The sequence below is a fragment of the Athene cunicularia genome (assembly GCF_003259725.1).
Source record: "Athene cunicularia isolate RWA chromosome 5 unlocalized genomic scaffold, athCun1 chr5_part2, whole genome shotgun sequence".
Taxonomy (NCBI): Eukaryota; Metazoa; Chordata; class Aves; order Strigiformes; family Strigidae; genus Athene; species Athene cunicularia.
In genome coordinates this window covers 113,005-123,216 of record NW_020799102.1, presented here as the reverse complement: position 1 = coordinate 123,216, position 10,212 = coordinate 113,005, and the positions used below count along the sequence as shown (strand labels likewise).

General features: G+C 63.9%; 2 protein-coding genes across 3 annotated transcripts in view; one reads left to right on the top strand and one right to left on the bottom strand.

The window, feature by feature from the left end:
• Positions 1 to 6,324, top strand: part of VWCE (von Willebrand factor C and EGF domains) — a 7,074-nt gene extending 750 nt beyond the window's left edge. Inside the window, exons 2-20 of one of the 2 annotated variants that reach the window (XM_026850249.1) lie at positions 593 to 687; positions 773 to 862; positions 1,079 to 1,207; positions 1,301 to 1,417; positions 1,492 to 1,608; positions 1,829 to 1,957; positions 2,054 to 2,370; positions 2,449 to 2,542; positions 2,614 to 2,696; positions 2,870 to 2,957; positions 3,067 to 3,152; positions 3,352 to 3,472; positions 3,905 to 3,990; positions 4,184 to 4,280; positions 4,483 to 4,565; positions 4,748 to 4,838; positions 4,946 to 5,028; positions 5,117 to 5,207; positions 5,534 to 6,324. In XM_026850249.1, the coding sequence (XP_026706050.1) occupies positions 654 to 687; positions 773 to 862; positions 1,079 to 1,207; positions 1,301 to 1,417; positions 1,492 to 1,608; positions 1,829 to 1,957; positions 2,054 to 2,370; positions 2,449 to 2,542; positions 2,614 to 2,696; positions 2,870 to 2,957; positions 3,067 to 3,152; positions 3,352 to 3,472; positions 3,905 to 3,990; positions 4,184 to 4,280; positions 4,483 to 4,565; positions 4,748 to 4,838; positions 4,946 to 5,028; positions 5,117 to 5,207; positions 5,534 to 5,910 (2,313 nt within the window). In that variant the 5' untranslated portion in view covers positions 593 to 653 and the 3' untranslated portion in view covers positions 5,911 to 6,324. The remainder of the gene's footprint in view (positions 1 to 592; positions 688 to 772; positions 863 to 1,078; positions 1,208 to 1,300; positions 1,418 to 1,491; positions 1,609 to 1,828; positions 1,958 to 2,053; positions 2,371 to 2,448; positions 2,543 to 2,613; positions 2,697 to 2,869; positions 2,958 to 3,066; positions 3,153 to 3,351; positions 3,473 to 3,904; positions 3,991 to 4,183; positions 4,281 to 4,482; positions 4,566 to 4,747; positions 4,839 to 4,945; positions 5,029 to 5,116; positions 5,208 to 5,533) is intronic. The other variant, XM_026850250.1, reaches the window with a different exon arrangement.
• A 972-nt stretch (positions 6,325 to 7,296) lies between these two features.
• The window catches only part of LOC113481022 (pepsin A-like), a 3,236-nt gene continuing 320 nt past the window's right edge, over positions 7,297 to 10,212 (bottom strand). Inside the window, 8 exon segments of the mRNA XM_026850272.1 lie at positions 7,297 to 7,446; positions 7,541 to 7,633; positions 8,289 to 8,427; positions 8,544 to 8,660; positions 8,903 to 9,164; positions 9,167 to 9,310; positions 9,489 to 9,606; positions 9,996 to 10,143. Of these exon segments, the coding sequence (XP_026706073.1) occupies positions 7,297 to 7,446; positions 7,541 to 7,633; positions 8,289 to 8,427; positions 8,544 to 8,660; positions 8,903 to 9,164; positions 9,167 to 9,310; positions 9,489 to 9,606; positions 9,996 to 10,143 (1,171 nt within the window).

The window sequence follows — 10,212 nt, the reverse complement described above, 5'->3', positions numbered from 1 at the left end:
TTTTTTTTTTTTATTATTTTGTCCTTCTCCTTCTCCCATCTACACCTGGGGATGGCAGCGTGTTGTGCTGTGCCACGCTGAGCTCCGGCCATCTGCCCCGTGTCCTGCTGAGGTCCGGCCATCCACCCCCTCAGCTGCCCCCCTGGGGCTCCTGCCGTGTGTCCATCCCAGCTGGAGGGGCTGGCACCCCCCCGCGTTCCTCCCTCTGCCCCCGGGGGGGTTGACTGGGATCACGGGAGCCTGACCCTCGAAGGGGTCCTGCTCCTCAGCATCCATATCCTCCTCCCCGTTGTCCTGCTGGGGGACATTCTTCCCCTGTCACCACGCAGTGAGCTGGGCGTGATCCCCTCACTCTGTCCCACCTTATTTTGGGGTCACGCTGCACCCCAGTTCGCCCTGTGTCTGCCTCTCCCTGGATCCACGCTGTGCTCTGCTGGGATGGGGTCACCACGGGCACAGCATGACCGCTCCCGTGTGTGTCCCCCCTCCTTGTGTTCTGGGGGGTGCGGGGGGGTGAGGAGCTCCCCCAGGCCCTTCGCTCTGCCCTGGGGGCTCGGGGCAGGGTGGCCTCAGCCTCTCCTCCCCGGCGCAGGCGCCGCGTGGGGCCCCACGTCTGCTTCTCGGGCTTCGGCAGCGGATGTTGCCCCGGGTGGATGCTGTCTCCGGGCAGCGGGCAGTGCACCCTGCGTGAGTAACGGGCTCGGGGAGGGGATGCATGGTGGGAGGGGGTCCCTGCCCCCCTGACTGCTGCCTGTCTCCCCCCTCCCTGCAGCACTTTGCTCCTTTGGCTGCGGCAGTGGCTTGTGCATCGCCCCCAACCTCTGCTCATGCCCGGATGGAGAGCAGGGCATCACCTGCCCAGGTACCCACCTGCTCCTGGCCATGCCGAAAGTCAGGACCCCCGGCCTTTCCTAGCAGGGCACGTTGCTCCTTGCTGCACCCCCTGGCGCGGTCCCCGTCCCTGGCAAGGGTAGGGGTGCTCCTGGGGCAGGGTGCGGTCCCCGGGGTGGGGTCCGGGGAGGTTGGGTGGGTGCTGGGGTGGTGTTGGTGCCCTGCGGACCCTCTGTCCGTGTTTCAGAGCCGCCGGGGACGTGCGGGGAGTACGGCTGCGACCTCTCCTGTAACCACGGCGGGTGCCAGGAGGTGGCCCGCGTCTGCCCCCTCGGCTTCTCCATGGTGGAGACGGACAACGGCGTCCGCTGCACTGGTGAGTTGTGATGGGGAGGTCCCAATGTGTGTGTGGGGATCCCAGAGGTGGCGATGGCCCCCCATCTCCAGCTCTCCCCACTCATCCCCCCAGACATCGACGAGTGCCTGAGTGCTGCCTGCGAAGGTCTCTGCGTCAACACCGAGGGCGGCTTTGTCTGCGAGTGTGGCCCCGGCATGCAGCTGTCCGCCGACCGCCACAGCTGCCAGGGTGCGTGGGGGCAAGCAGGGCGGCAAGCAGGGGCCACCCAGGACTCCTGACCCTCAGCCTCTTGCCCCCACCAGATACAGACGAGTGCCTGGCCACGCCGTGCCAGCACCGCTGCAAGAACAGCATCGGCAGCTACCGCTGCTCCTGCCGGCCCGGCTACCACCTCCACGGCAACCGGCACTCCTGCGTGGGTGAGCACTGCATGACAGCCCCCTCATCCCTTCCCACATTGTGAAATCCAGGGGACAGAGGTGGCTATTGAGCCCATCGCCCTGCTGCCACTGCCTTGTCCCCATCCTTGTGTGGGCCACGCTGGAGGGGACAACTCGGTGCGCTGGGGTCCCCCTTGAGCTATTTCCTGGGGTGCAGCACGTCCTGCCCAAGGTACTAATGAGCCCCCGTGTCCCTCAGATGTCAATGAATGCCGGCGGCCGGGAGAGCGCCGAGCTTGCCAACACTCCTGCCACAACACGCCGGGCAGCTACCTCTGCTCCTGCCGCCCCGGCTACCGGCTCAGCGGCGACAGGGTCTCCTGCGAAGGTACCTGGCTCCTTCTCCAGGCCCAGAGAGGGGAGTGGAGTGGGATGCTTCCAGCTCCCTGCCTGCCCTAAGGGCTGTCTGTTCCTTCCTTCCTAGGCTACCCCAAATCCATCCTGGCCCCATCACCCATCCTCCAGTCCCTGCAGCATCCGCCCACCCTTGTTCTTCTCCCTCCTGGCTCTGGGGGATCCCTCCTTGGCCCCAGGGGCTCCCCCTCACCTCACCTCCCTGCTGCAGCTCCCGGGACCCAACTCCCTTCCTCCTCTCCCACCCCAACCACTGAACCATCCCCACATGCTGTGGGAGCCCCTGGTACCTCCACTCCCTCAGCCCCTCGCTGTTGGTACCAGGGGGCTCCCCGGGAGCCCGGAGCTCGCTGGACGGAGTTGGGGTGCCAGAGCTGCACCTGCCAAGTAAGCACTCCTTCTTACCCCCGCCTCTCCCTGCCACACCAGCCTGACATTGGGCTGAGCCAGTGTGTGCCCTTGCAGGGGGGGCGAGTGCTCTGCGAGGCCGTCAGCTGCCCTGTGTCCTGCTCCCACCCACTGCCTGCCCCAGCTGGGAGCTGCTGCCCCAGTTGCACAGGTAAACCCCAGACTCCCCACAACAACCCCAACACCCTGGGGCAGCCCCCCCTTAACCCTTCTGACTTGCAGGCTGCCTGCATGATGGGGTGACTCGGGCTGAGGGCGATGTCTTTTCCCCATCTGATGGGAACTGCACCGTCTGCGTCTGCCTGGTGAGCCCGTGCCGTCCCGGGTTGGGAGCATCCCCCCCATAAAAGAACATCCCTGGGATTTATCTTCGAGGCAATGAGGCGGGATGTGCTGGGGCAGGATAATGCCCTGGTATCGGGGAAGGGGTGTGTCGCCCCTCGGCTGCCCCGTTACAGCCACAGACCCTCCTCCGTAGGCTGGGAATGTCTCCTGCATCACCCCCGAGTGCCCCCCGGGCTCTTGCCCCGGCGCCTCGCCAGCTGACTGCTGCTCCTGCCAGCCAGGTGGGTCCTCTGGGCTGCCCCCCCCTCCCTTGGCAATGGGGTTTTGGGGTGGGGGGGTCAGCAGGAACCATGCTTCACTCCCCAACCCTGCTGCCTCACTCCTCCCCAGCAAAGTGCAGTTTTCGGGGCCACACTTACGCACATGGCACCCAGTTCAGCCTGGATGGGGACGACTGTACCACCTGCATCTGCCGGGTAGGTCCTGGGGGGCCAGTGGGGTCCCCAGGGTTGGGGATCCCCAAGGATGCTCCAGGCACCATCCTGATGGGGATGGCAGGGGAGAATCCTGCCTTTGCTTGGGGCTGAGGTAAGATGAGGGGGTACGGGGCTGTGTCTGGCTGCAGGGGCCAGCGGGTGACGTGTCCCCATGGGTGACGTGTCCCCATGTCCCCAGGGGGGTGAGGTGGAGTGTTCCTTCACCCCGTGCCCTATGCTGGACTGCCCGCAGCACCAGCGGCACCTCAACCCCGGGCAGTGCTGCTTCACCTGCCGGGACCCCCCGGCCCCCCCTGCTGGTGAGACCATGCTGGGGTGTACTGGGGGGACAGGCAGGGTGGGATGGGGGGACAGCTGGGGGACAGGGAGGACAGGCTGTGGGGGACATCTGGGGATGGACAGGGCGAGATGTGGGGGACACTGGGGTACGGGGAGAGGGGAGAGGTTGGAAATACCTGAGCACAGGGAGGGTGGGATGTGGGGGACAGCTGGGCACAAGGAGGATGGAATTTAGGGGACACCTGGGGACAGGGAGAGCAGGGGAAAGTGGGGGAGCTGGATGTGGGGGTTCACAGGCTACAACAGGGCCTTGGGGGGGCTGCACAGCCACGGGGTTTGGAGGTGGGCAGCGGGCACAGGGTGGCAACCACACACGAGTGCAGCAGTACAGCAGGAGGGTGACAGGCTGGGGGTGTCTGTGTCCCCCCGTGTCCTGTCCCCCCCACTCCCAGGTTGCTTTGTGGACGATAACGGGGTGGAGTTTCCCATCGGACAGATCTGGTCTCCGGGCGATCCCTGTGAGTTATGCATCTGCCAGGTGAATGAGAACCTGCTCTGCTTCACTCCTCCTACCTGCCTCTGCCCTGGTGCATGGCTCCTGGCCCCGCTCCTTCCCTCGGGCTGCCGGGCTGCTCATGGCCGTGGTACCCGGCAGCTCCTCGGCTTCGTGGCCTTTAAACCCCGCGGTTTTGGGCAGCCCAAGATCTCTGTCAAGTGCTTCTCCCCTGCAGGCAGACGGTTCGGTGAGCTGCAAGAGGACAGACTGCGTGGAGACATGTCCCTACCCCATCCACATCCCCGGGCAGTGCTGTCCCGACTGCTCGGCAGGTGATGGGGGTGGTGGGTGTTTTTCAGAGGGGTGCTGGGCCCTCTGTGCCCCCCTCTGCATTCCCCTCTGCACCCTCCTTCTACATCCCCTGCCTGCGGTCCTTGGCAGAGCCAGAGCCACCAAGCCTGGTCTCAAGCAGTGAGGTCTCCCAAGGGTCGCCAAACCACCTGGGGACCACAAGTGCCCCTCTGCTCCCTGCAGGCTGCACCTACATGGGAAGAATTTTCTACAACAACGAGACCTTCCCCTCTGTCCTGGACCCCTGTCTCAGCTGCATCTGCCTGGTGAGGGCTGCGCCGGGGATTGTGAGATGGTTTTTTTGGCTCCTGCCCCGTGGGCTGAGCCCCAGTTTTTTCCTCCATTGCAGGAAAAAGCTCCCGGGTGTCTCGGGGCTGCCCCCTTTACCCCAGCCCACCCCAGCGGGTGCTAATGCCTGGCCCTCGTGCATCTCTCCCGTCTCTCGCAGCTGGGCTCGGTGGCCTGCTCACCCGTGGACTGTGCCATCTTCTGCACCTACCCCTTCCACCCCGAGGGCGAGTGCTGCCCTGTCTGTAACGGTAGGAGCTGGGAAAGGGGGTGGGAGGGGACCAGGGGGTCCTGTCCCCCCACCTTGTGACCCCTCATCACCACCACCACCCACTGATCGCTGCCTCACTCCCTGCAGACTGCAACTACCAGGGGAGGAAGGTGGTGAACGGCCAGACCTTCACCCCCGAGGGACAGCCCTGCACCCGCTGTACCTGCCAGGTGAGTGGGGTGCCTGTGGGGTGCCCGTGTCAGTGGCAGAGGGGATGGCGGGGGGTGGCTCACCCCCATTTTTGCCCCTCGCTGCCAGCTCGGTGAGGTGAGCTGCGAGAAGAGGCTGTGTCCCCGCTCCTGCGCAGAGCTCGCCATGCTGCCCGCTGCCTGCTGCCCGCCCTGCCAAGGTAACAGGGATGCCCAGACGCTGGGATAAAGTTTGGCTTGGGCCTCCCTGCCCTGTGGGATGCAGCTGGGGCCGTTGGGTGCCCCCAGAATCACAGAATCATCAGGGCTGGAACTCCCTCCTTTCAGGGAGCTGTAGAGGGCCATGAGGTCTCCCCTCAGCCTCCTCTTCTCCAGACTAAACCCCCCCAGTTCCCCCAGCTGCTCCCCAGCAGACCTGTGCTCCAGACCCTGCACCAGCTCCGTTGCCCTTCTCTGGACGCAGGGTGGGGTGGGGTGGGGGTCCCAGGGGAGAGGTGGGTGCTAACCGAAAGCATCTCTCCATTAGCCACAGATGTCCGGCTCCTGCTACAGAGTGGTGACTTGTCCTTGTCCCCATCTCATGAGGACCCCCCTACCAGCACCCTCAGCCCCCCACCATTGACCTGGACTCCCCGCCACCGCCTGGCCCAGCTCCTGTTCCCCAACACACCCCCCCTCAGCCCCTCTCCGGGGAGAACAGGGGCTGAGGAGCCCCCTTCAACCACGCTGAGCCCTCCTGGGCACCAACTGACAGCCACACTGCCCCCCGACACACCCTCGGAGGCCGCAGCCCCCACAGGCACCCCCAGCTCGAGCCCCAAGGCTCAGGGACCCCCCGGAGATGTGGATCCCTCTGTCATGCCACCGGCCAGCGGGGAGAGCCCCCGGCACACGGTTCCCTAGGGCCCAGGTGCCATGTATGCCTGTCACGGTGTGAGGAGGAGGATGAAGAAGAGGAGGATGAGGGGATCTACAGGACCAGCAGGCCTGGCCCACCAGGCCCCCCCCGGGGTGGTGGGTGGCTGGGGAGGGGGTGCCAAGCAGGACAGGGTGGGTGACACCATCCCCACTTCCACCGGTGCATGGACACGGACCCCATCTGCCCCAGGGGGCCGATGGCAGGACCAGGGGCGGGACCAGCCCCCCTCCCCTCTCCCTCCTCGCACCTCCCTGGCTCTCTGGGTGCAGAATGGGGGGATGGGAGATGCTCCTGGCCAGACTGGGGTGCTCTGAGCCAGCCCCCACTTGCAGCACGCACCCCTGGGCTGGGAACCGCCCCTGGCGTGAGGAGAGGGTGAGCTGTGTCCCCCGCTCCCCTTTCCCCCTAATAAAGTCACCCTGGTATTTATACCCAGTTCCCTTCCTCCTGCTTGCACATGCCCAGCTCTGGGGCTTCTCCTTGCTGGGGGCGGGGGTTGGCTTTGGGGTGTATGCCCGCCCCCGGATGGTGTGGGCAGTGCTGGAGGTGTTCAGCCCTCCCTGAGCGGGATTTGGGGACAGGAGAGATATGTCCTGCCCCCATGGCAGGAGCCTGGTTGGGGATTTCATGGCCGAGTGGAGCTGAGCTGGGGGGAGAGAGATTTGAAGAGGGGGAGGGGGGTGGGGGCTGGTGCCAGAATTTGGCTACTCCCAGTTGAGACTTTCCAGGGGTTTAACCTGAGCAAAGCGCCAGGTCCTGAGAAATGTTTGCAAGGTGTTGAGGCTGCTCTACCCCGGGAGACGGTGACAAACCAGGGCTGTGGCTCCTGGCAGTGCCATGGGGGTTTATCCAGCACAGAAAGATGGTGCTTAGCAGCATAAATTCTGCCCCCCCAGCACCAATTTAGGACCCAGTGCTGTGGCAGGCACCGTCCCCCTCAAAAAAAGTGGGTATGGGATGCTGGCAGAGCCACAGAGCCATAGCCATGATCCCAACTTTGTGGTGCTTCTCGGGCCCACCTGCCCACCAGTAGCCACAGCCACCTCCCAGCATGGCCAGAGAGCAGTAGCCCTGGGCTGTGGTTGGTGGCCCGGGCAGCCTGGGGCTCTTTGGGGCTGCAGTTGGGGGGTTTGCAGAGCATAACCGGGGTCCGCACCCAGGGCTGTGTTGGCAGCACTGGGGTGACCGAGCCAGCCCTTCCCAGAGAGATGTGACACAAGGGAGCTTGTCTACAGCTTTATTGTGCTTGGTGGTGCTGGCAAGAGGGGACGGGAGCATTGGGCAAGGGTCAGGCATGCCAATCACCAAGCTGGGGCCACCAGGGCGGAGGGGTGGGCTACCTGGCCCTGGTCCCAGCCCTAAGGCGCAGCTCAGGGCAGTGGGGACAGCCCCACCATGTTGTTGGCCCTGTTGAAGATGACGTAGTACTCGCGGATGAAGACATCCCCCAGGATCCAGAGCTCGCCCGACTCAGTGGGAATGTTCATGCCTTGGAAGGCGAGGATGCAGTACCCATCGCTCTGCAGCAAAGGACACAGTGGATGGTGGGTATCAGCTGCTGGAGCCCCCCACCCTGAGACCCCTCAGTCCCCTCCTCCTCAGCGGGATGCTCACCTGTATCACGTAGGCACTGGGTGGCACAGGGAAGCCTTGGCCGTTGAGGTAGAAGACAACATCAGGCAGACTGCTGACAGCGTCACAGTTGATCTGGGGGGGAAATGGGGACAAGGCGGGGTCAGTGGATGCCTCAGGAGGGATCACGTACTCTGGGGAGTAGTGGGGATTGTGGAGCAGCCACGGGGTCCAGCTGGGCACCCAGCAGAGCCCCAAAAGTCCCCCAAGTCACAGAATCCTGGAATCATCTGGGTTGGAAAAGCCCTTGAAGCTCCTCCAGTCCAACCATGACCCTCACTCTGACCGTTCCCAACTCCACCAGATCCCTCAGCGCTGGGTCAACCCGACTCTTCAACCCCTCCAGGGATGGGGACTCCCCCCCTGCCCTGGGCAGCCCATTCCAACACCCAACAGCCCCTTCTGCAAATAAATCCTTCCTCAGAGCCAGCCTGACCCTGCCCTGGGCAGCTTGAGGCCATTCCCTCTTGTCCTGGCGCTTGTTCCTTGGTTCAAGAGACCCATCCCCCCTCTCTGCACCCTCCTGTCAGGGAGCTGTAGGGGGCCATGAGGTCTCCCCTCAGCCTCCTCTTCTCCAGACTAAACCCCCCAGTTCCCTCAGCCGCTCCCCAGCAGACCTGTGCTCCAGACCCTGCACCAGCTCCGTTGCCCTTCTCTGGACACACTCGAGTCATTCAATGGCCTTTTTGGAGTGAGGGGAAAGAGGGACAGGTAAGTCCTGCGTGCTCACCTGGCCGTTGGAGCTGGCACCGAGGGCACTCAGGAGGTTGTTAAGGGCTGAGTTGGGCACAGCCAGCAGCGAGGTGCCTGTGTCCACGATGGCCTGGCAGCCAGCAGAGCAAGCGACAATCTGCCCGCCAATGGAGACGCTGGGGAGAGGGGCACAGGGTGAGGCTCCCGGGCACGGGACGAGGGGCTGCACCCCCAAAAAGAGCAGCTGGAGGGCAAGGGGTGTCACCAAGCCCATGGGCTGCGCTGGGATTACCTGTCCATGGTGATCTGCCAGTAAGTTTCAGCAGAGAGGGGGATCCAGGAGATGCCGTTGGTGGTGTAGGAGAAATCGATGGCACCAAAGAGGACAAAGCTGCCGCTCTGCCCATTCCTGCAAGGGGGGAGCTGTCAAGTGGGGGTCCCAGGCTGCCACCACGCCCCTGGCAGTGCCACCGCCAAGGGGGGCTTTGCCACCATCCTCCTGTACTTGTGCCACTGCTGGCGCTGGTGAGCCCCCTCCCCGGGAGTCACGGGAAGTTGTGCTGCTGGGGAACAGTGCCAGAGCAAGCCCCGGTGGGTGGGAAACGGGAGAAAATCCTCATCAAGGGCTGGGCAGCTCCAGCTGGGGCTTACCTGCTCAGGTAGACGGAGAAGAGATCCTGGGCAACAAGGCCTTCCTTCATCATGTTGTCAAAGACAGGGGTGGCTCCAGAGGAGGCGATGCTCGGGAAAGCCAGCCCCAGGATGCCATCAAAGGGCATGTAGTAGAAGAAATCGCCAGGCTCGGTCTCAGCCAGCCCGAAAATCTGGTTGAGAACTTCGATATCTGCAACCTGGTCAGGGAGAGGGAGAAGGGTTTGGTTTAGGCAGGCAGTGTCCTAGTGTCCCCACTCTGGTGGGTTGGGGGTGGCTGGTGCCTTACGGTGACGGTGTCGTAGCCCAAGATGCCAGTCATGCTGCCAGTGCCATAGGCAATTTCAACGGTATCGTTGGTGCCGATGAAGGTGGAGGAGTCGGCTGGGTTGAAGCGGTTGTGGTTCGCTGCAGGGATGGGAGGGAGAGATTCATGGTTCATCCTGCCCCCAGGGACCGAGGAAGCTCCTCCAGTGCTTCCCCCATCACCCAATGTCCCTTGGCTCCCAGCCCCTCCCTAGCCAAACCCAGGGCTTCCCCTGCCTTCACCCCTTGCCCAGTGGCCACAGGGCCACTGGATACTCACTGCAGGCTGGGCTGGAGCAGTACACGGAGGGCACCCACAGGTTGGAGGAGCCGGTGTCAAAGATAACAGTGAACTCCTGGGCTGGGGAACCGATGGAGATGGTGCCAAAGTACTCATTCTGCCAAAGAGTGATGGGTAAGGGATTAGCGGGGTGGATAAGGGGCTAGCAGGATGGATGAAAGGCGAGCAGGATGGGGAAGGGGCTAGTGGGATAGGTAACAGGTTAAGGGAATGGGTAAGGGGCTATTGGGATGGGTGAGGGGTTTAGAGGGATGGGTAAAAGGCTAGTGGGATAGGTAACAGATTAGGGGACTGGGTGAGGGGCTAGTGGGAAGAGTTAAAGGGTTAGAGCAATGGGTAAGGGGCTAGTGGGTCAGGTAAGGGAGTAGTGGGATGGGCAATGGATTAGGGAAATGGATAAGGGGCTAGCGGGTCAGGTAAGAGGCTAGGAGGATGGTTAAGGGGCCAGGGGCCCTGCGGATCCCCCCTCTGCCCCGCCATGCTCACGTCCATGTAGTTCTGCAGGGGCTCGGCGGAGGCGCTGGTGGCGAAGTACTTGGTGGCCGGGTTGTAGGGGTGCTGCTTCAGGTAGTTCTGCAGCAAGCCGTGCTCCTGCAGCGACTGCCGCAGGGACTTCCCCCTCCACAGAGGGACCCTGCGGGCAGAGGGGAGCCCACCTGTCACCCAGAGCCAGGCAGGGAAACATCTCGGGGAGGGGGGGGGG